The sequence below is a fragment of the Candida jiufengensis genome, assembly GCF_024610255.1.
Source record: "Candida jiufengensis strain CBS 10846 chromosome Unknown scaffold3, whole genome shotgun sequence".
In the NCBI taxonomy this organism is placed as follows: domain Eukaryota; kingdom Fungi; phylum Ascomycota; class Pichiomycetes; order Serinales; family Debaryomycetaceae; genus Lodderomyces; species Lodderomyces jiufengensis.
Window position 1 is genome coordinate 666,396 of NW_026261560.1, and position 22,924 is coordinate 689,319.

Below are 22,924 nucleotides of genomic sequence, written 5' to 3' on the forward strand. Positions count from 1 at the left end.
GAATTTGATTATCACGTGAGCTATATATTAAAATCAATTTATAGTTTTCTAGCCTACCACTTCCTCCCTCTATACATACTTTTCCTTACTTTCTTGTCTATATTTATACTCATCATATCATAATTAAAACTCTCATCTTATAGCATTATCGATTTAATTATTATTTTTACATCATTTAATGAATGTTGTTTTTATATATCAAATCCTTTAATAGTTTATTATTATTCAATATTACAATCACGTGCCTTATCACGTTTTTACTCTTATTAAGTAAATGATTATTATATGAGTAAGTGATCTTTTATCAAGTTTGGACCTCAATATCAAATCAACTTAAGGAAGGGAGCAAACTGACATAGCTCAACGAACATTTTGGAAATATTACTAACTTAAAAACATCTTTGTTTATGGAATTGTCAAAATTGGGAAATCAGTTGTAGAGAAAATAGCGTTTTTTATGAATATTAGAGACGTCCAAATGATTCAATTAACATGAAAGATCTATAAATGCATTTCCAAAAACTTAGTTTCTTTGATCATGAGAATCAAAACTTTGCATTTCCAATCGCTCGCATCTGAACTTTTAAGCTGTTAAATTTGCGCATTATCAAAAGCCAAAACTGAGACTGCTTGTTCTCCTCTATCTCTAGCTAATATTGTATTAATTAAGTCTTTTGATCATTCAAATTTTTTAAAGCTGAGTAATATAAAATGCTTAATTACATCCTAACGGTATTTTTCTTAAATCAATAGGTACTTGAAATCATTGGAATAGGACAATGTTGTGACGCCACAAAAAATTTTGATCGTTTGAACTTAGCCTGCTGACTTTTCTTGAACAGTTCCTTCATTTTTCTTAACATTTTCAATATTTTGATTATTTTTATCTAAATCATCACTAGTAACATATTTGATATTATTATTATTTTCCTTTTCCGCATTCAAATGAGTTAGACTTTCAGATTCAATATCATCTGGCCAATCTCTACCTACATTCTTTAATGCTTTCATTTCTTTAATTTGTACTACATCCAAATTTTCAAAATTTGTTGGTGGTGGTTTTGATTTTATATCATATGCATTAGCTGATGAATCATTATTTATTGTTTGAGCTGGAACTTTTTGTGCTTCTACTCCTTCTTCTGTATTTTCCATATCTGTTGCATCTTGACATTTTTCTTCGTATGGTGCTGAACTCATGATTTGGAAATGAAAATGAGGCAGTTGTATGGTACAATAGTGGAAATATGTAATATGTTTTACTAGATTAAAATTTATTTATATTTTATTGCTGTTTATTATAATTTGGGGTGTAATTTCGTCAAGAAGTTATAGTTGAATTTGAGAAGTTAGCTAGGTATAGTTCGAGTCAAAGGTAATGAGGTTAGTTATTTTGGTCTATTTGAGCTGACATTGAGCTTCAATGTACTCGATTGTATTAGATTGAAGTTGAAACAAAACGAATCGGTTATAGAAAAATTACTGAAACGTTAAATTGTAAGTATTGTCCGTGTTTGATACTTTGCGACTCCAAAAGACTTGTGACATATATTTGGACAATTTACACTACATTCTCGAATAATTTTTGTTGTATTACTTTAATGTTGAGATCTGTTAGTTTATTAATACAATTTTCTAAAATAAACCAACAAATTTTAATGCTGATATTAACATGAATTTTTATAGCCAACAGAAAATCTTGAATTATGATTGGTCAGTAATTTCAATTAAAACTTTGACTCAAATTTAAGCTAAGAGATTTTAATTAAATTATTAGATCTCATCAATTACCAAATCTCACGATTTAATAAATTATTTGATTTAATATTTAATGTTCCATACATTTTTATCTACTAAAAAAACTCCGACAGATTGCGAAAAAGTGCGCGTTTCAGGGTCTTTGTATGATTGAAGTATATTTAATGAGCCAACTTACTTGATAAATGTTCTCTCGGTAATCTAATACTCATTATCTAAAATTTAAAGATCCTTCTGGGTTTTGAAATCACCCAACAATAACTACTTACTTATAATATTTTGTGTTTAAAATTATCTCACTAAAAAGAAAGAAAAACGGTTGCAAAATCTACAAAATAACTTATTTTATAGATTTGAAAGCTAATTCGCCTTCAACATTAAGTATTTATACTAAACGTGTTTTGGAAAAGTTCAAGTTTTGAAATAGCAAGCGTATACATGTCTTGACCTTATGAAAGTCAAACTAGTTCATTAGTCGTATAATAAATTCTTCTCGTTCCCTTATGTCCCATAAATTATTTTTGAAGCTCTCCACATAAAAAAAAAAAAAAAAAAATTATTTTCTATTGAAAAATTTTTGTTTATCTTTTTTTTTCACGTTATTCTCAGTTTTAATTATAAAACTGAACTATTCCAAAAAAACCTAACAATAAAAAACAACCAGTCTTTATCAATTCAACTGTCATTTTCTATAAAAGTTATATCTTGTATCAATTGAATTTGTATTTTATTTATTATTTTATTTTTCTTGTTTTACATTTCAAATTAACCACATCCAAAAATGACAACTGATCAACATCATGCAGTTGTTCATGAAGCTAACGGAGTAAAACTTAGAGAAACTCCACAAGAATTTTTCAATAGACAACCAAATTCAGGTCATATTAGAGATTTACAACATTATCAAGAATTATACCAACAATCAATTGAAGATCCAGAAGGATTTTTTGAACCATTAGCCAGAGAATTATTAACTTGGGATAAAGATTTTACAAAATTAAGACATGGATCATTACAAAAAGGAGATGCCGCTTGGTTTATAGGTGGTCAATTAAATGCTTCATATAATTGTGTTGATAGACATGCTTTTAAAAATCCAGATAAACCAGCATTAATTTATGAAGCCGATGAAGATTCAGATTCTTACATTGTAACATATGGAGAATTATTAAGAGAAGTTTCAAAAGTTGCAGGAGTTTTAAAAAGCTGGGGTGTTGGGAAAGGTGATACAGTAGCAGTTTATTTACCAATGTCACCGCAAGCTATTATTGCCATATTGGCAATTGTCAGATTAGGTGCTTCTCATTCAGTTATATTCGCAGGTTTTTCATCTGGATCTATAAAAGATAGAGTAAATGATGCTCAATGTAAAGCTTTTATTACATGTGATGAAGGTAAAAGAGGTGGTAAAACTGTAAATATTAAAAAATTATGTGACGAAGCATTATTAAATTGTCCAAGTGTTGAAAAAGTATTAGTTTTTAAAAGAACTAATAATCCAGACATTACTTTAAAAGATGGTAGAGATTATTATTGGGATGAAGAAACTGCAAAATTTCCTGGATATTTACCACCAACTCCAGTGGATTCAGAAGATCCATTATTTTTATTGTATACATCAGGTTCAACTGGTACTCCAAAGGGAGTTGTACATACAACTGCAGGTTTTTTACTTGGAGCTGCATTAACTACCAAATATATTTTTGATGTTCATCCAGAAGATATATTTTTTACAGCTGGTGATGTAGGTTGGATTACTGGTCATACTTATGCAGTATATGGTCCATTATTATTAGGTGTTCCATCAGTTATATTTGAAGGTACACCAGCATATCCAGATTTTGGTAGATTTTGGCATATAGTTGAAAAACAAAAAGTTACTCATTTTTATGTTGCCCCTACTGCATTAAGATTATTAAGAAAATCTGGTGAACAAGAAATTCAAAAATATGATTTATCTAGTTTAAGAACTTTGGGTAGTGTAGGTGAACCAATTAGTCCTGATATTTGGGAATGGTATAATGAACATGTTGGTAAAAATGAATGTCATATTTCAGATACTTATTGGCAAACCGAATCAGGTAGTCATTTAATTGCACCAATTGCTGGTGTTACTCCAAATAAACCAGGTTCTGCATCATATCCATTCTTTGGTATAAAATTAGGATTAATTGATCCAGTAAGTGGAGTTGAAATTGAAGGTAATGATGTTGAAGGTGTTTTGGTAATAAAAGATCATTGGCCATCAATGGCAAGAACAGTTTATAAAAATCATCAAAAATATATGGATACTTATATGAATCCTTACCCTGGTTATTATTTCACAGGTGATGGAGCAGCAAGAGATCGTGATGGATATTATTGGATTAGAGGTAGAGTTGATGATGTTGTAAATGTAAGTGGGCATAGATTATCAACAGCAGAAATTGAAGCAGCATTAATAGAAGATTCAAGAGTAAGTGAATCAGCTGTAGTTGGTATAAATGATGATTTAACTGGTCAAGCAGTTATTGCATTTGTTGCATTAAAACAACAACCCAAACAAGAAGATGAATTAAATTTAAGAAAAGAATTAGTTTTACAAGTTAGAAAAACAATAGGACCATTTGCTGCACCAAAATCTGTAATAATAGTACATGATTTACCAAAGACAAGATCAGGTAAAATCATGAGAAGAATTTTGAGAAAAATAAGTTCAAATGAAGCTGATCAATTAGGTGATATAACAACTTTAATGAATCCACAATCAGTTGCAAGTATTATTGAATCATTTGATTCACAATTTGGTAAAAAATAAGACACCAGTATGATAAACAAGACACTAATATGATAAAAAAAAAAGACATTTCAGGATATATAATAATCCATTCATAGCCATATAGTATATAATGATAGAATATTTAAGTATCTTAAAAAAAAAGTTTGTATTGTAATTATTGTGCTCTGAAAAAAATAAAAATATTCGTTGTAAAAAAAATAATATGGTGGTTCACCAAAATAATGAAATATAATTCAATATGGAAATTGTTCAAGTCATTTTTAATACTTAAATTATTTCAGTTGGTTATTGTATACCTTACACCATCAAGATTTGACACGTCATCAGATTTACTACTACCAAAAAGTCAAAATGTGGTACATGAAATATTAAATAAACTAATTACTTGGGATTCAGTATACTTTAATGATTTATTTGTAAATGACATAAAATATGAACATCAATTTGTGTTTTGTCCAGGATGGATTTACTTCATTAAAGCTTTGCCATTTGATTCTTATTATTCAAAACAATTGCTCAGTATAATTATTTCAAATGCTTGTCATTTTCTTTCCGTCCTCACATTATATTTGATTTCTATTGATGTATTTGGGCATGAATCTAATTTAAATTATTATTCAAGTTTAATGATGGTATTTTCACCAGCTGGGATTTTCTTAACTACAAATTATTCAGAGAATCTATGTAATTTATTAACATTATTAACTTTACTTTGTTATTATGCATCTGTTGATTTTAATAATGTCACCACCAAAACCAAGAAAAAAATAAAGAATCAGGTTTTATACGTATTTAGTGGGATAGTATGTGCTTATGGTTATACAGTTCGAGCAAACACTTTATTATTGGGAATTTTATACCTTTTTGATTTATATGATTTTTACATGGTTGATAAGAATATTCAATTTAGTTTACTTTCTGTGGTTACTGGATCAATTTTAGGTTTTACATTTATTGGTCAAAATTTATATCACTACCTATTATTTTGTCCTTCTAGAGGTGAATGGTGTACCAATTATTTCCCAAGTTTATTTCAATATGCTCAAGATCATTATTGGAATGTTGGTTTTTTGAAATATTGGACTTTGAATAATATACCAAATTTTTTACTTGTAACTCCAGTTATGATATGGAATTGTTTTGGCATTTTTACATTTATAAAACTACTTCCGCAATATAGAAAATTAACTTCTATAGTTGTTATTCAAATTATAATGATTTTTGGTGGGGTATTTTTTTGGAATTCTCAAATTTTAAATAGATTGACTAGTTATTCTCCGTTGATTTACTGGACTTTGGCTTTGAATCGCGACAAACATTGGTTTAATTATATTTTAGGATATATAATTACTTGGAATTTATTACAAACTAGTTTATTTGCAGCTTTTTTACCTCCTGCTTGAACAAAGGAATATAATATATAGTAGAACAAAATTCTTGGATTGAATTGGTAGCGGTTTATCTTTTTATTTGTTCTATCATTAATTTTAAGTAATTCCACAGATTGAAAAAATGGTTGCAAATTTTTACCTAAAATGGATTACAGATACGCGATAAACATTTCAAAAGATAATTAATAAATAATATATCGATTTTAGGATTACATTTACGAAAGTGATGATTGATAAATGAATGAGCTGTTTCGCCTTTTTGAAATATGTTTTGATATATATTAATATCAAATGAATGATATCACCACAAGATTTTTTTTAATTTGGTCACCACAACAAAAATGAATCACAATTCATCATCAATTAGTTTTGATATCAATTCTATCAAAGAAACCTTAGATCAACTGTCTTCATATATATTTGTGTTACCAGTATTACTATTAGTAGCTTACTATTTCAAAACTCAAAATGATTTAAAACCAAAATCCAAATCTTTGACACCATCAGTAAAAGCAACTGCTTCTAAAATGGATCAACGTCCCTTTGGTTATTGGAAACCAGATTTAACTTGGAAAACTCCCACACCAAAAGAATATCCAAATTGGTCAGTGAAAACAACTAAACCAGTACCATATCGTGCTTTCAAACATAAATATAATGTTACAATGGCTATTAGAAATATGCCTTGGGATTCATGGATTGAATTAGATAATCAATGGCTTAAATTCCATAATATGAAATTGAAAAGAATTGCAGAAAAAGGTCAAGACGTTTGGAGAATTAGTCCCAAAGCAGTTGATGCAGCTTGGGAATTATTACATGAATTAATTGCTTTCACAAGTGCAAAATATCCATCTTTAATTAAATTTGATAAAGAAAAACAAATTTTAAAAATTACTGAAACAAATCAAACATTTGATTTAAAAGCAAAAGATTTTAATCCAATAATTACAGCTGCAAATTTAGTTCAAGATGAATTAGTTTTAATGATTGAAGATCCAGAAGATGGTCAATATTCATTAGAAGGTGGTTGTATAACAATGGCAGGATTTTGGAAATTTAAAGAAAAATTTCAAATGAAATTAGATGAAATTCATACTTCAGGTTCAGTTCCAAAATATGAAACTCATTTAGGTCCAGCAATGAATAAGTTTTTCCGTCGTTTAACTGTTGATTCACCAGTTGTACGTAATAATTATTTTATACAAACTGATGAACATATTGATTGGTCAAGATCTATTGGACCAGAAGAAAGTGATTCTGTTGGTTGGAATGCAGCTACAAAAGCAACAAATATTAAAGATTTATGGTTCAGATCAGAAAGACAAACTGTTCGTAGATTACCAAAAACCGGTGCTATTGCTTTTACTATAAGAACTTATTTTATGCCAATAACTGAAATGTGTGAAGAACCATATGTTCCAAGAAGATTATTGAATGGTATTAAAAGTTGGGATGAAGATGTTAATGAATATAGAGGATTTGCTGTTTTTAAGGATGTGTTATTACCATATTTACAAAAGAGAGCTGAAGAACAAGAAGCAGATGGTTTGGTATTGGATGATGAACCACAAGATTATCCTTATTGAGCCCTATAATAAAAAGTATATGAACGTAAATAATAAATATTTAAAACATGATTTAAAATGGTTTTTAAAGTTGTAGTATATTTGATGTGATTTAAATTTGCAATGTTTCAGTAAAGTTTTAAGGAGGATACTAAGACTTTAGTTTCAACTCTAAGTTGCGGTACTTTTGAAACCTAGATCGTCCATGGTTAAATTTGTAAAACTTACTAACTTAGTCTGGGAAAAACAAATTAGCTATTATTTATACCAGCCAAGGGTGTTTGAGATTTAACAAAAAAACTTGAGTCGAACCATCTTCCACCAACCTTAATAGCTGTATAAGCCTCTGTTGCGGAGCTTATTTTCATTTTAATTTCCTTGGCTCAGGCAACCATGAACCTTCACTTAATTGGACCAAAAATTTATATGTTTCTGTGTTTCGTTCTCCAAATGCAACTCGGAGAACAGTTTTGCTACTTGTCTATAAGGGTAATTTATCTGTAGACGCTGTTGAAGTTCATAAAGTAAAGAACTATATAAAGTTATTTGAGAAATTTTCCAGAAGAAGAAATTTGTTGAAGTATTCAAATGTCAATTTTTGCTACCACGTGAGTGTTTCAGATCTGAGAAATCTTTAAGGTTTCAAGGATTAAAACATTGCTCCTTACCTGTTTCTACGTCTGGGAATATTTTGATTTCAGAAATACATTTGAATCACCAGCTACTGCTGTTTTAGCTCTAGGCTCAGTTGCAATTACAGTAACACTTTTGTCTCATTTTCATTCATTAAAGAAAATAGTGTCAATTTTTAAATAGCCGTTTAACCTCATGATAGGAAATGAAATAAAAAGTTTACAGAAGAGAATTAATTAGTGTATTGATAATTTGAAAGTAACTCAGATTTAATCATAGGTCAGCATTTTCTTTGTTGTTCAACCAAATTCATTCGTATCTACAATTTCTCAGAGCCTTTAATCCCTTTAATTCTTAAGGGGGGGAGAATTTTTTGTTTTGAAAATTTGTTTTTATCTACTCATTCACTACCGAAACCTACTTAGCATGAGCTAAAATCATTATATACCAACCATTTCTTTGCGAGCAGGACTAAGTAATAGCAACTGAGTGAAGTTGAAGGCAAAACAAGAGAGAAAAATTTTTCATTTTATGCACCGAATTTGTCACTAATTAGGCGAGTTGGGTCTTCGGACCATACAGGTGTGACGCCTTTCAGAGGATTAATCTTCCGAAGAGACTTTGACAAGACAAATTTTAAACAAATTTTTCTTAAATGCATTTATTTGCTATATAGAAATCATTAAAATATAAATTGTTTATAAAACACTTTGAAATAGAATTGAATATTAATCACCAAAACTCCAAATTCCTAAACCTAAGCTCTTTCACCTCTTAATCTTCTTGCTAATTGAATATCTTTCTTTTGAATAGTAACTCTTTTAGCATGAATAGCACATAAATTAGTATCTTCAAATAAACCAACTAAATAAGCTTCAACAGCTTCTTGTAAAGCACCAATAGCTGAAGATTGAAATCTCAAATCAGTTTTAAAATCTTGAGCAATTTCTCTAACTAATCTTTGGAAAGGTAATTTTCTAATTAATAATTCGGTAGATTTTTGAAATCTTCTAATTTCTCTTAAAGCAACAGTACCTGGTTTATATCTATGAGGTTTTTTAACACCACCAGTAGTTGGAGCTGATTTTCTTGCAGCTTTTGAAGCTAATTGTTTTCTTGGGGCTTTACCACCAGTAGATTTTCTTGCAGTTTGTTTAGTTCTAGCCATTATGAATTAATGTGATGATATAATAATATAAAAAAAGAAAATAAAAAATAGATAGACTATAAAAAATTTATTGAAAGATATAATTATATATAAATCAAATAACTCTCTGGTTTAGAAATCATTTGTTTATACTTTAAAGTTGTTATTTTTTAGTTTGTTTGTGTCAAATGATTTTGTGGTTGATACGAAGTTAAGATATTATTCTATATACTTAAAAGGTGGACTGAAAATTACAGTAAATTTCAGAACAGTTTCAGATTTAATTTTGTATATAATTTCGCACTGGAATAAATAATGATACGATATGGTAGCTTTTTTACGTATTAAATTATTTCTTCTATTCACCACAAAAGTATACAACTTCAGTGAATCACCAATTTCAATTGTCTTTTGTTTTAAACAAAAGATTGTTCAAATAATCTTTTTTCGGCTGTTCAATTACTTGTTTAATGGTTTATTCCTATCTTTTGTAAACTTTACATTTTTTTCACACTACTTTTTTCCTTACTTGTATACTTAAGACATTAGTCAATCTTACACACTACACAATAAAAAATAATATTAACTTAACTAACTAATTAAGTCCTTCCTTACTCTCCCTCTCTCTTTTGGTTAATCATTTAATTCTCTTTCTTTACACAATATTAACTTCACAAAATTTATTATTTTATTTTGATTATATTTGCCTTCTCCCTTAATTAATAATTTATAAAGATTATTTATATATTCAAATTAATTCCCACAAGTAATTTATATTTACATTTAAATTTTTTTACTTTCTTTCTTATTATATTAAACAAAGTAAATTGAATTTTAATTTTTCATTTTTACAACTTTATTACATATACATATAAATCAAATAATTAATAATGTCAGGTAGAGGAAAAGGAGGAAAAGGTTTAGGAAAAGGTGGTGCTAAAAGACATAGAAAAATTTTAAGAGATAATATTCAAGGTATTACAAAACCAGCTATTAGAAGATTAGCAAGAAGAGGTGGTGTTAAACGTATTTCTGCTTTAATTTATGAAGAAGTTAGAGTTGTTTTAAAACAATTTTTAGAAAATGTTATTAGAGATGCTGTTACTTATACTGAACATGCTAAAAGAAAAACTGTTACTTCATTAGATGTAGTTTATGCATTGAAAAGACAAGGTAGAACTTTATATGGTTTTGGTGGTTAAAATTAAATTTGTATAACAAATAGGTTTTCAGTTCTGTATAATTAAAGTTTTAGTGATATTTTAAAATTTGAAGTTGTAAATTTGATTCTCTATTGGAAATTCGAAAAACTCAAGTGTCTTGTTGATAGTTTATTTTGCAAATGAAGAGATTGATTCTACACTTGTAAAGTCAATAAACTAATAGTAAATAAAAAAACAATTTATCTATAATATCTATATTCTAACTTTGTGGACCGTTACTATATAATTGATTCTTCCTCTACTTTACTTTTGCTTTTGGATCCACCTCCTCTTCCTTTTCTACTTTCTCCACTGTTTTATTGTTCTCTTTAGACTTCGTATTCTCAATTTTATCAGCTATTCTAATTCTATCACCCAATTCTCCACTTTCTAGCACTTTCAAACCAATATTCTCTTTTAATATACCTTCATCTTGTGCATGTTGTAACAATACTTTTAATTCATCAGTTGAAAATTGTGAATCTAAAGGAATTTTCCCTTTTGGTATTTCAAATCCATCAATATCTACTAACTCTTCAGTTTCACTTTCACTTTCACTATCGGATAGTCTTTGTTCTGGATGTACTGTATAATTTGATTTTTTTATATCTTCTAATGCTGCAGCTTCTTTTTCTTTTGCTTGTGATTGTGATTCCTCTTGTTCTTCATCCAGTGGTGGATGTTTTTCTATTAAATCTTCTAGTTTTTCTTTTATTGATTCTTCTACTGATGAATGTCTTTTTGATTGATGATGGTCTGGTTGTGTATATATCTCTACTCTATCTACGCTCATGATTGAATTATTTATTGAATATTTTGTACGTTGGTCAGCTTGTTATAAGTATGATAAAATGAATAAATGAAATATTTTAATTATAATTTTTAATTCTGTTGATAAAAATTCTCGAGTAATTGTAAATTTATTATTTATTTGGTACCTTTTTTTAGTTTATATATATCAACTAATTATTAATAACCGCTTCTATGGCTATGTCATTCTATTATTTGAAAAATGAAATCTCCTTTATATTAATTGCTTTTTAGTGATTTATTACTCCAGAATTTAATGTATGGAATAATAATAAAAATAATATATCATACATTCTCGTTTCAAAATAATTTTATGTATGACGTAATGAAACCCGAGAAATTTGTATAATCAAGTCGTGGAAATTTGTTTTATCAAAGACATGTTAAGAAATATGCATTCTATAAGTAGTTGAAGAAGCTAAAAACTCAATCTCTTGACTAAAAGAATTATTGATCTACATGCCGCAGAGCTAGTCCAGTTATCTGTATGCAATTTTATTGTTTCGTTATACATTATCTTCAACATTATTATTACACTCACAACTTAAGCAGCAGTAACTTTTATTCAACACCCATCATCTCATTTAGTTCATTTCAGTATCTTTTCCTTCATTTTCTTCTTCTTTTTGTTCTTTCTTACCCAAATCTCTAATCCCATTCAAGAAATTTTCAATACCTTCACCTTTATAATCATATTTTAAAGATTGTGACAAGAGATAACCAGCACCTTCACCAGATTTTAAATGTTCCAGTAATTTTTGTTCATTTTGTTGATAAAATCCACTACGTATTATCTCAATTATTTTATATTTTGTTACATTTTTGGAAGTTGATTCTGGTAAATAATCCTTGTATAATTTTGAAAGTTCTTCTCTTGATAACTTATCTAAATGATTTTCTATTGTTTGTAAATTTAATACTGATGATATTGAGCCAAGTGGCATTTTGAATTTTGGTATTTGTGGTGGTTGTAATGTAGTAGATGCTTCATAAGAAGATGGTAATGTTTGATCTTGTTGTAGTTGTTCAGGTTCCATATGATTATTTGATTCTATTCTGGAGGTGAGTTAGTAATAGTTCATTAAAACCAACTTTCTGAAAAATAAAATTTACTTACTTACTGTTTATCTTCATCCAACCCATCATTTTCAGTACTTATCAAAGTATTAATTTGTTGAATTAATTTATTATCTTTTTCAGTAAATTTACTTAAATTATCAATATCTCCAATATCTTGTAACCAATAAAGATATTTTGCTCCACTACTTGAAAAAGTAAAAGAAAAAACTCGACCAGTATTACAAGATTTTATTATTTTAATAGAAACATCACCAGGTATTAATAATAATTCATCTTTTTCAATTTGTTGTGATCCATTAATTTGTTGAGTTTGATCTTGTTGTTTTGGTGTCCATATAAAATCTAAAAAATCTGGTTCTTCTGTACTTGGTTTTATTGATATAACTCCCTTGTATGGTAATGGTGTACATCTATTTGTTTCTTCATCATATTTTACTTTACCAGCATGAAACTTTATTGATTTTGTTAATGCCATATTGTGAATAATTGAGTTGTGAATTTAGATTAATTGATCTATGTGGTTGTTTAAATGTGCGTTGCCACTAATTTGGTGAAAAAAAAAATATAGGAATAAAAGAAAAGGAGTTTTAAATTATATACACTACCAAAAATGAATTTTATCAAGTTTATTAAAAAGAACCATTGGGTGGGTTACAGGATTTACATTTGCTAGAATTGGGTTACCATAAATATGAACCATATTATGCATATCAACAAACTGGTGAAAACTGCAGATTATGTAATAAAATAAATGAAGATAATTCACAACATCACCTTTTTGAATGTTCGGAAACAAACCAATATTGGCAACAAGTAACAAAAATAGAAAGAAAGTATGATAATGTATTAGGTAATTCAAAATTGAATAAAAAAGCTATGATAGAAATCAATTTATTTGTGAGAAAAGTTTTGGGGGTATTAAAAGCAAAACGACGACGACAGTCAGAAATAGAATTAAATTCCTCTGCTGTTGTTTAGTCTCACAAATAAGAACATGATCAATCAATAAAAACATAAGGAGAAGAATGTTTAAAATGGGAAATTAAAGGATAGAAATACAATTATATTAGAATTGCAATATTTAAAAGAGAATTAATACATAAAAAAACAATTTTGAAAAACAAAAAAGTTGGCTTTGGTTTTTGTTGAGTATGATCTATTTCAGTTGAATTAGATAGAGTCTCATCTCATTGGTATTTTTCAATGGCTATAAAAGTTTTGTCCAAAGTCAATCGGAGGTGATCGTCTTCTACCTAGAGGACCTGCATACTATATATTATATAGTTTATATAATTTTAAATGTAAGTCGATTTAAGAAAAAAAAAAAAATATTAAAGTAAAACCAGGATTTATTGGTAAATTTTCACCATGGTATCATCTTCACAGGAGAATATATAGTAACTAGATACTTTTAANAAGTTTTGTCCAAAGTCAATCGGAGGTGATCGTCTTCTACCTAGAGGACCTGCATACTATATATTATATAGTTTATATAATTTTAAATGTAAGTCGATTTAAGAAAAAAAAAAAAATATTAAAGTAAAACCAGGATTTATTGGTAAATTTTCACCATGGTATCATCTTCACAGGAGAATATATAGTAACTAGATACTTTTAAAAACCCAATGACAATATAAATACGTAAATCGTGGGATTTCCAAATCTCGTCACTAATAAGATCTCTGAATTCGCCCTTTGAAGAGCTTTTGTAGGATCTTTTAAAGTTCTGGAAACAAAGTCTAAATCAAAATTTTTGTAATGGCCAATCGACTAGTAACCTAACATTCCAAAAAAACATGGAGTGTAGTAAAAATAAAGACTTATTTATAACTGGGGCTGTGCTCATATCAATTTCAGTCATAGCCCTAAGTCTATTAATACCATACAAAAAAAGAATTAATCACCAAATGCAGTATCTCAATTTGTTTAATCAAATTGTACTAATAAGTATTAATCTACCAAACCATCCAGATTCAAACGACAGACAAGAAGCTACTGATACTTTAAACACAAACGAACCACATCCCATACCAGATGAAGAATTTAACGATGGAGTTACACCTGATGCTGATACCACAAATACGAACAAATCATGGTTTAAAAAATTACAATTATGGTTCAAAAAAAAAACAAGTAGGGAAAAACTTACTTTCTTATTATCGAACGAAAAATACAAGAATAATGAGCAAATTAGAGACATTGAAATGCAATTTCTGGAACATTCCAAGCTATACAGAAAGCTCCAGATTGGTCGTATTATTGCTTTAATCATTATCACAATCGGCATTTTATTAGATGCAATTTCTGGTTACTATTTTTATTTAGGGATATGTTCTAAGTAGTTAGTAATAAAACATCTATGTTCTCTTCTACATTGTAACTTATCTTCTTCCTTTAATCTTTTGTTAGAATGTAATATCCTTATACTGTAGTAGCTTGTTTTAGTTACCTCTAAATATACGTACACCTTTAATAATATACATTCATAATTAAAAGAATAGAGTAAATGTTGATAAAAGATACATATAATAATGTTAATTAATTTCTATAAAAGTTAAGTTAAAAATCTAAAAGTAAAAATTTATAAATTATAATTTGAATGCCAACCTATTTATAATAAAATCTTTTAATAAAACTAGTCAGCAAAATAGACTTTAAACATTAATGAACTGATAAAAGATACATATAATAATGTTAATTAATTTCTATAAAAGTTAAGTTAAAAATCTAAAAGTAAAAATTTATAAATTATAATTTGAATGCCAACCTATTTATAATAAAATCTTTTAATAAAACTAGTCAGCAAAATAGACTTTAAACATTAATGAACTGATAAAAGATACATATAATAATGTTAATTAATTTCTATAAAAGTTAAGTTAAAAATCTAAAAGTAAAAATTTATAAATTATAATTTGAATGCCAACCTATTTATAATAAAATCTTTTAATAAAACTAGTCAGCAAAATAGACTTTAAACATTAATGAACTGATAAAAGATACATATAATAATGTTAATTAATTTCTATAAAAGTTAAGTTAAAAATCTAAAAGTAAAAATTTATAAATTATAATTTGAATGCCAACCTATTTATAATAAAATCTTTTAATAAAACTAGTCAGCAAAATAGACTTTAAACATTAATGAACTGATAAAAGATACATATAATAATGTTAATTAATTTCTATAAAAGTTAAGTTAAAAATCTAAAAGTAAAAATTTATAAATTATAATTTGAATGCCAACCTATTTATAATAAAATCTTTTAATAAAACTAGTCAGCAAAATAGACTTTAAACATTAATGAACTGATAAAAGATACATATAATAATGTTAATTAATTTCTATAAAAGTTAAGTTAAAAATCTAAAAGTAAAAATTTATAAATTATAATTTGAATGCCAACCTATTTATAATAAAATCTTTTAATAAAACTAGTCAGCAAAATAGACTTTAAACATTAATGAACTTAGTCAACAATAGACTTTAAAACTTAATAAACTTAGTCAACAATAGACTTTTAAAACCTAATAAACTTAGTCAACAATAGACTTTAAAAACTTAATAATAAATAAAAAATAATAATAATAATAAAATTTAATAATAATAAACATTAGTCATAATAAAAATTAGTAGTAATAAAAATTAGTCATAAATAAATCCCTTATTGTTGAATTAGTAATTGTAATATTAAAAGTACATTAATCAGTAATCAAGGAGTGATTAATCAAATCCCTTATTGTTGAATTAAATAATATTTATTTGTATTAGTCATTTGTTTATAAACTTAATCTTATTTTGCAGCCAAGTGAACTGCCTTATTGTTTTAAAATTATGACACAAAATAAAGTCTAAAATTATTCCTTAAGATTAGTAATTATTGAGTTATAATAATTCAACAATCACTTAAGAGTAATTTAATAATAAAGTTAGACTGTTCTAGAGAAGTCTGGAATTATACTTTCCAACAATATTCAATTTAGTTAATTGTGTAATCTATTTAGTTATGTCGGTCTAAATACCTCTATGGTATAATTCTGTAGATAAGGTCTAATAATTTTCTAAATATCTATTATAATATCAGTTGTATGTACTTAGTATATGAGTTGATTGTTGTTATATAAAACTATATACTAGATGACTTCATTTTTTCTTAAAATCAACTTAATATTAAATATAAACTAATATACACTACTCTTAAATTAATATAACTTATCTAATCGTCATATGGTGACATTCTCAAATTATTACACAAAAATAATGTTTGAACTGTTTCACAATTGCAAAACTGCTTTTTGTATTGAATTAATGAATGCATTCTGTTTGTATGAAATTGGTTCATTATTCAATGATCAGTTACTAATTTATATGAAAAAGATTGGTTAGAATTCAAAAATAATCAATGATTTTAACATATATTATATATTCATTCTTCATTGAAAAGTACGGGGCGTAACAAACCAAAAAGCAATCCAAATGGAATACCAATAAATAATAATGCAACACCACTAATAATCACGATTGGATGAAATAAAATATTTTTAAAATAAAATAAAATCTCAATCGTGAAATAATATAATCCACGAAATGTAAAAAAAATAAAGATTATAATTGTTATTAAAATCTCTAAAATGTTATATAAAATATTAATAAAATCATAAAATATTATTGTTGAAGATTCTTTGACTAATACCCATGATTTGTCTATGAAATATTTAGCTCTGATACTTGCTTTATCTGAATATTTCTTCAATGAATTTTCATTCTTTTGCTCTTTGGATGGAAAGACTGATAATTTTTGTATTTTATTATTTCTGAAATCAAAAGGTTGTTGCTTGAATGGGGATTTTGACTTGATTGGCTCTGGATAGGGAATGTTATTTTTGATTTTGTCTTGTATATCTTGTATATCATTTGCATCTAATTTTATACTCATGGTTGAAGTTGATTGTTCCGTCATTTCTGTAAAAGTTGTAATTTGTAACTTTTTATAAAACAAGTTGTAATTTGTAACTTTTTATAAAACAAGATAGCATTTTCAACAAAATCATTTTCCTCATGTTCTTTGACAAGTTACATAAATAAGATTTTATTGCATTAACGATGTTAAGATTTCCTATTTTATTGGCTTCAAACAACACTTTACTTTATTATACATATCTAATTTAAATTGCTAAAAAAAAAAATCAAATTCATTTAATAGTAGACATTTTGATTTATAAATGCTCTCAAATGTTGTATTTTCTATTGTTGGATCAACACAAGAAAGTCAGTGACAATAGATGACGAATAAAATATCTTTAACAAGTTGCATGAGTAGTTTTATTTGATTTGAATTTTGACTGAATTAACAATCGAATTTGGGGCAACCAAATGCCAAATTCGGCTTGATAATAAGATAAAAATAAAATAACTTTAGTAAAACTTCACTTGAGTATTGCAGAATAGTCATGATTCAAATACTATAAATTTGATTACTCCTGGTTGTTTCAGAATGACCTCTGAAATCCCAAAACGGATAATATTTAGACGAACCGCGAATATGAAACACATATTACAACTTTAGAATAAAATAAAACCGGAAAATTTTTGAGGATCGCTATTATACCTGAATTTTATCTCCATATTTTTACGAATTTAATAAAGGTAAATGATGTATGATTGGTTGTTAAATGACGAAATCAATTTTTAATCTAATCTTTGAGAATTCATAATTAATTTGTATGATAATTAACGTATACAATTAATAAGTTTATGCGAAATTTAGATCGACTTGGAAACGAATAAGACAAACTTTTAAAGAGCTTTTAAAATTTACAAGGGGGCGAGAATTTAATCTGTACCACGACGAGAAAAGCGAACGAAATAAATCCTCTGGCTTTAACGTATTATCCTTCAAAAATAGAGTATATTTGTTACATCTTAATCATCCTATCTCTCATGTAATTCTTACACATATTTATTAAAACGTGTTCAATCTTCAAAAATAGTATAAATTTACAAGCAAAAAGTAATTACATTTACTTTTCCGTATAATTTCAAGCCTAATTTACAACCATCATTACCTACTTAGCTTTAGCTTCTTCTGCTTGATAATCATGAACTAACTTATATTGATCAACAGTTGCAAAAAAAGTTCTAACATGACCCCAAGCTTGAGTCAAAACAGGTTGATTTAAATCTTTTACAAATCCATCAATTATTTTACCAATATAACTTAAATAATTTCTTGTGAAAGGACTAACTTCATGTCTTTTTTTAAGGAATACCAAATAAACTAATACTGGACTTAATGATCTTTTTCTAAATAAGACCATTCTAATGATTAACCATACAAATGTAATTAATTCAATTCCACTTGCTATTTGTATAGATTTTGCATTATTTTGACTTATAAAATTAGTAATATATTTTGAAATTATTGAATTATTTAATCCAAATATTGGTAATAAGAAACCATTAATATAAGCTAATACATGAAAAGTAGCAAAAATAACAAATGGTACTAATGTTAATAAAACATAAGGTCTTAAAAATAACAAGAATCCAGCTAATAAAATATAATGAAAATTATCATCTTTAATTAAAATAGGTAATTTAAATCCATTTTTTTGAACAATTTGAAATATTAATATTCCAAAAGATATAAAAACTCCAATTAATGTTAAAATATAAGTTGGTTTATATAATGAAGGAATAATTTTTAAATAAGTTAATGAATAAAATAAAAATCCAATAATTGTTAAAACATTACCAATAAACCAAACAAATTGTAATGATTGTATTGTTTGTAATAATTTTTCTTGATCAAATTTAACAGCTGGTTTTGCTGGTGGGGTTGACTTTGTTGATTTTGAAGCAGCCATTGTTGAAAATGCGATTCAATTGAATTGTATTAAAAGAAAAAGGGTTTTGTAAGATAAAAAGGGAAATATGATTTTAAATTATAATATTTATTTTTTTTTTGCTTCGAAAATCTGAATTCTGAATTATTCTGAGATTGCTTAACAAGAAATGAGAGAATATAAACTTAAATAAATATTTAAAAAAGTAGTCGTAAATTCAAAGAAGTACCTAATTGCGTCATATAAAATAAAGATAGTTCATCTCAGCCCTTTCAAATTAATTAGTTGTCATCTCTTTTTTAACATACATATTAAAAATTTCAAGTTTTGTAAATTGATACCGTGGAATAAATTGTTTTTTTTTCTAAATTGCTAAACAATTTCTTCGGAGACAAGAACAAAGAAAACAAGTAGAAAAAAAGAAATACACAAAGGAAAGGTCACACTAGTTTTAGATTGACTAAGTACCTCGTATTAATTGTATTTGGTCTGTGATTTTTAACAAGAGGAAAAGATCAACAGATTCATTTCAAAACACGCCATTCTTTTCAGTGAAATTGTTCAAATTAAACTATAACCAATTTAAAAATCACATGCAAAGTTTAATTATTGTCAAAAGATGTAGAATCAAAAGAGTAGCATCAATTAATTATAAATTCTTATATATTTCCAGTACAAACTAAAACAATATTTTAACATACAATTTATTCACAATCATTTCAACCTAACTTCTTCAAAACTTTTTATCTTAAGAAACCTTTTCTACTTTTTTGAGTTGTTTGAGTTGTAGTTGCAGGTTCTTGTGGTAATAACTTTTGTTTTTCCAATTGTAATTTTTTTTCTTCTAATAATTTAATTTGTTTTGTTAATTTATCTTTCATTTCTTTATGTCTTGCAAATAAATCAGCTTCTGATCTTTGTAATTTTTTCTCTTTTTCACTTACTTTTTGTTGAAATACAGATTTCATTTCAGCTTCCATTTTAGATAATTTTGCTTCATGTAATTGTCTTTCTTCTTCTTGTCTTGCAAATGGATCAAATTCTTTAAAAACTGAATTATCTTGATCAATTCCCATTTTTTTCAATTTTTCAGTTCTATAATTTTCATACAAATTATTTGAGGTAGTTTCTCTTAATTCTTCTAAAAAGTTTCTAATAAGTAATTCCCTTAATTTAACAAAATCATTATGATCTGCATTATCAACTTCAATTATACCCCATGGATATTGTCTACCTCTAACAAATACACCATCAGCAACTTTGACTGATTTTGTTGATCCAATAACTGCAAATGGGAAAGCACTAATTAAATTTTTAGTATTTGTGATAGTTTCTTCATCATCATTATAACTACTTGGTTTAAAAATTTGTATACCTTGATGTTGAATATCTAATAAAATTGAATTTTTAAATTGTTGAATTTCTTCATCAGTTAAAGTATCTGATTTTGCAATAATTGGTATTAAATTAACCTTTTCATGAACTTGTTTCATAATTTCAATGTCCAAACTTCTTAATGAATGACCAGTTGGTTCAATAAAATATAAAAATGCATGAATTCTATCGTCTTGAATAGTTGATCTATTAATTCTTGACTCTGCTTCTAAATATGAATCAAATCTACTATTTATTTCATCAACAATTGGTTTCCATGAATCAACATTATTTATAGCTTCTCCAAATCCTGGTGCAGTTATAACACTAACTTTTAATTTGACTCCATCTTCTTCAATTTCAGCTTGTGTAGTTTTAATTTTAACATTTGAATCATATCCATTAACTTGTTCTTGTTCTTCTGGTTCTGATTCTTCTTTCAATCCTCCATTAAATATATTCTCTTTAGTTTTCATAATGTCTTGATTAAACAAAGTATTTATTAAAGTTGATTTACCTAATCCACTTTCTCCAATTGCCATTATATTTAAATTAAACCCTCTTCTTACTGATTTTCTATGCCATTGTTTTGGTAAATTTGCAAATCCAACATAACCATTTAAAACTTTTTTAATTATCTTAGCATTGTCTGGATGTGGTGAAGACTTCGTTGGTGAATGATGATCCATTACTAAAGTAAAAGTTAGTATTTAAAACAAAATTTGATTAGCCAAAAATTGAAATTTGAGTACATACTTGAAGTCATATTTGTGAATAATTTATTGTGTTATGTGATAATTTTTTTGATTTGATCTCGATTTTTAGATTGAGGGCGTAATTACTTGCAAAAAAACAGACCCTATTTGATTTTGTAATGTTATTAATATTTAATTTATTTTAATTGATTCTTAGATTGATTGATATATTAGATTCTTATAATGATGATCTATTTGAGTAAAGTATAATAAATTTGAATTATTGATACGTAAACTTACTTTGTTTTTATTTTTTATGATCAATTTTTTTTTTTTTTTTCGTTCTGTTTAAGTAAATTATTAGATAGAGATTTTTTGTAATTCCTTATTGAAACAAATTATATTATATTAGACGCGTTTAAATATGTAAAAGATGAATTTATTCAATGACTTTCATGAACAATAGAATGATAATACCGTGGAAATTGGGTACCACATGATAAACTTGACTTTTTATGTCATAATCTCTGCTTTTTCTGAATTTTTTAGAATTAAAATTAAGCTATTTGGAACTTTAAAGGTATCTTTTGCGCTAAGTATTGCAGCAGAGATTTCATTTTTGTATTGAGGTATGGATCTTCTTCGTTAAAATTGCAACCAACGTCAATGGAGCTGATGTAATGATTGTACAGGTTTATAAAGCACTTACTACTCAAGTAATGCGTACTAAATAATAGTACAGCTGAATTTCTCAGTTGAAAGTACTAAACTGGCTGACTTATTGATAAAAATAGCTTTAGTCATCAATACTCTGAATTTACAACCTAAGTTGTTGCAAAATAAATTAGTTTGGGTAGTAAATGGTAAAAAGTTAACTCAATAATGTTTAAAAGTCGTAATAATTAACAATATTAGATAGAGGATAATATTATTAGAATCATCAGTACATATATTGTTTGTTTTCATAAATAGTATACAAAATTTCAAAATTTAACCATTCACTGTTGTTTTTGCAATTGTTCTAACAAGAACTCTAGAGCAAATTTTGCAAAATCTATCATATTTTGATTTCTTGGTTGATTAGGGAATTTTTTAAAAGTAGAAGAATCTCCATTTGGACCAGTAAATCCAACAAATACTGTACCAACATCAGCCGTTGGAGGGTTATTTTTATTATTATTGTTGTTATTACTCTCAATTTCATTATCATCAATTATATTTTCTTTTTCTTCATCCAAATGTAAATCAGTAGAAGGTCCAGCAAAACCAGTTTCACTTAATACAAAGGTAGAACCTAATTCATATTTTGCAGTTCTTGCTAATTTTAAAGCAACTATTTCACTTGGTCCCATATAATTTCTAATCTCATTATCTGACCAACCACTTAATTTCAATCTTTGTTTTAAAGAATATAATAATTTACCACCAATATAAAATTGGGATGCACCTGGTTCTGATACTATATAAGAAGATATTAATCCACCACATGCTGCTTCTGATATTGCTAATGTTTGATTTTTAGATCGTAGTATTTCTGCTATTTTTTGAACTATTATCGTTACATCTTCAGGAGGGAATGACATTTGGGTACTTTAGGAATATGGATCAATAGTTGATGAATCAATTGATTTTAAATTTTCG

The 22,924-nt window shown here is 26.7% G+C and overlaps 14 protein-coding genes across 14 annotated transcripts; 5 read left to right on the plus strand and 9 right to left on the minus strand. All coding sequences in view use genetic code 12, as the record gives it.

Moving 5' to 3' along the window:
* Positions 1-816: 816 nt before the first annotated feature.
* On the minus strand, positions 817-1,200 carry KGF54_002750 (uncharacterized protein; the record flags this gene model as incomplete). The annotated part of the gene is made up of 1 exon (XM_051763263.1): positions 817-1,200. One exon carries the CDS (start codon positions 1,198-1,200, stop codon positions 817-819), a length of 384 nt encoding a protein of 127 aa, XP_051620120.1.
* A 1,339-nt stretch (positions 1,201-2,539) lies between these two features.
* Positions 2,540-4,555, plus strand: ACS2 (acetate--CoA ligase; the record flags this gene model as incomplete). Its single annotated transcript, XM_051763264.1, has 1 exon — positions 2,540-4,555. The coding sequence occupies one exon, from the start codon at positions 2,540-2,542 to the stop codon at positions 4,553-4,555; it is 2,016 nt and encodes a 671-aa protein (XP_051620121.1).
* A 203-nt stretch (positions 4,556-4,758) lies between these two features.
* On the plus strand, positions 4,759-5,940 carry KGF54_002752 (GPI-anchor transamidase; the record flags this gene model as incomplete). Its single annotated transcript, XM_051763265.1, has 1 exon — positions 4,759-5,940. The coding sequence occupies one exon, from the start codon at positions 4,759-4,761 to the stop codon at positions 5,938-5,940; it is 1,182 nt and encodes a 393-aa protein (XP_051620122.1).
* A 329-nt stretch (positions 5,941-6,269) lies between these two features.
* KGF54_002753 (uncharacterized protein) lies at positions 6,270-7,517 on the plus strand (the record flags this gene model as incomplete). Its single annotated transcript, XM_051763266.1, has 1 exon — positions 6,270-7,517. One exon carries the CDS (start codon positions 6,270-6,272, stop codon positions 7,515-7,517), a length of 1,248 nt encoding a protein of 415 aa, XP_051620123.1.
* A 1,369-nt stretch (positions 7,518-8,886) lies between these two features.
* HHT21 (Hht21p) lies at positions 8,887-9,297 on the minus strand (the record flags this gene model as incomplete). The annotated part of the gene is made up of 1 exon (XM_051763267.1): positions 8,887-9,297. The coding sequence occupies one exon, from the start codon at positions 9,295-9,297 to the stop codon at positions 8,887-8,889; it is 411 nt and encodes a 136-aa protein (XP_051620124.1).
* Positions 9,298-10,166: 869 nt separating this feature from the next.
* HHF1 (histone) lies at positions 10,167-10,478 on the plus strand (the record flags this gene model as incomplete). The annotated part of the gene is made up of 1 exon (XM_051763268.1): positions 10,167-10,478. One exon carries the CDS (start codon positions 10,167-10,169, stop codon positions 10,476-10,478), a length of 312 nt encoding a protein of 103 aa, XP_051620125.1.
* A 259-nt stretch (positions 10,479-10,737) lies between these two features.
* Positions 10,738-11,271, minus strand: KGF54_002756 (uncharacterized protein; the record flags this gene model as incomplete). The annotated part of the gene is made up of 1 exon (XM_051763269.1): positions 10,738-11,271. The coding sequence occupies one exon, from the start codon at positions 11,269-11,271 to the stop codon at positions 10,738-10,740; it is 534 nt and encodes a 177-aa protein (XP_051620126.1).
* A 601-nt stretch (positions 11,272-11,872) lies between these two features.
* Positions 11,873-12,325, minus strand: KGF54_002757 (uncharacterized protein; the record flags this gene model as incomplete). The annotated part of the gene is made up of 1 exon (XM_051763270.1): positions 11,873-12,325. One exon carries the CDS (start codon positions 12,323-12,325, stop codon positions 11,873-11,875), a length of 453 nt encoding a protein of 150 aa, XP_051620127.1.
* Positions 12,326-12,405: 80 nt separating this feature from the next.
* KGF54_002758 (uncharacterized protein) lies at positions 12,406-12,843 on the minus strand (the record flags this gene model as incomplete). The annotated part of the gene is made up of 1 exon (XM_051763271.1): positions 12,406-12,843. The coding sequence occupies one exon, from the start codon at positions 12,841-12,843 to the stop codon at positions 12,406-12,408; it is 438 nt and encodes a 145-aa protein (XP_051620128.1).
* A 1,432-nt stretch (positions 12,844-14,275) lies between these two features.
* KGF54_002759 (uncharacterized protein) lies at positions 14,276-14,710 on the plus strand (the record flags this gene model as incomplete). The annotated part of the gene is made up of 1 exon (XM_051763272.1): positions 14,276-14,710. One exon carries the CDS (start codon positions 14,276-14,278, stop codon positions 14,708-14,710), a length of 435 nt encoding a protein of 144 aa, XP_051620129.1.
* A 2,085-nt stretch (positions 14,711-16,795) lies between these two features.
* KGF54_002760 (uncharacterized protein) lies at positions 16,796-17,329 on the minus strand (the record flags this gene model as incomplete). Its single annotated transcript, XM_051763274.1, has 1 exon — positions 16,796-17,329. The coding sequence occupies one exon, from the start codon at positions 17,327-17,329 to the stop codon at positions 16,796-16,798; it is 534 nt and encodes a 177-aa protein (XP_051620130.1).
* Positions 17,330-18,434: 1,105 nt separating this feature from the next.
* Positions 18,435-19,235, minus strand: KGF54_002761 (nucleoporin; the record flags this gene model as incomplete). Its single annotated transcript, XM_051763275.1, has 1 exon — positions 18,435-19,235. One exon carries the CDS (start codon positions 19,233-19,235, stop codon positions 18,435-18,437), a length of 801 nt encoding a protein of 266 aa, XP_051620131.1.
* Positions 19,236-19,957: 722 nt separating this feature from the next.
* CDC3 (septin) lies at positions 19,958-21,354 on the minus strand (the record flags this gene model as incomplete). Its single annotated transcript, XM_051763276.1, has 2 exons — positions 19,958-21,279; positions 21,345-21,354. 2 exons carry the CDS (start codon positions 21,352-21,354, stop codon positions 19,958-19,960), a joined length of 1,332 nt encoding a protein of 443 aa, XP_051620132.1.
* A 927-nt stretch (positions 21,355-22,281) lies between these two features.
* KGF54_002763 (uncharacterized protein) lies at positions 22,282-22,866 on the minus strand (the record flags this gene model as incomplete). Its single annotated transcript, XM_051763277.1, has 1 exon — positions 22,282-22,866. The coding sequence occupies one exon, from the start codon at positions 22,864-22,866 to the stop codon at positions 22,282-22,284; it is 585 nt and encodes a 194-aa protein (XP_051620133.1).
* Positions 22,867-22,924: the final 58 nt, after the last annotated feature.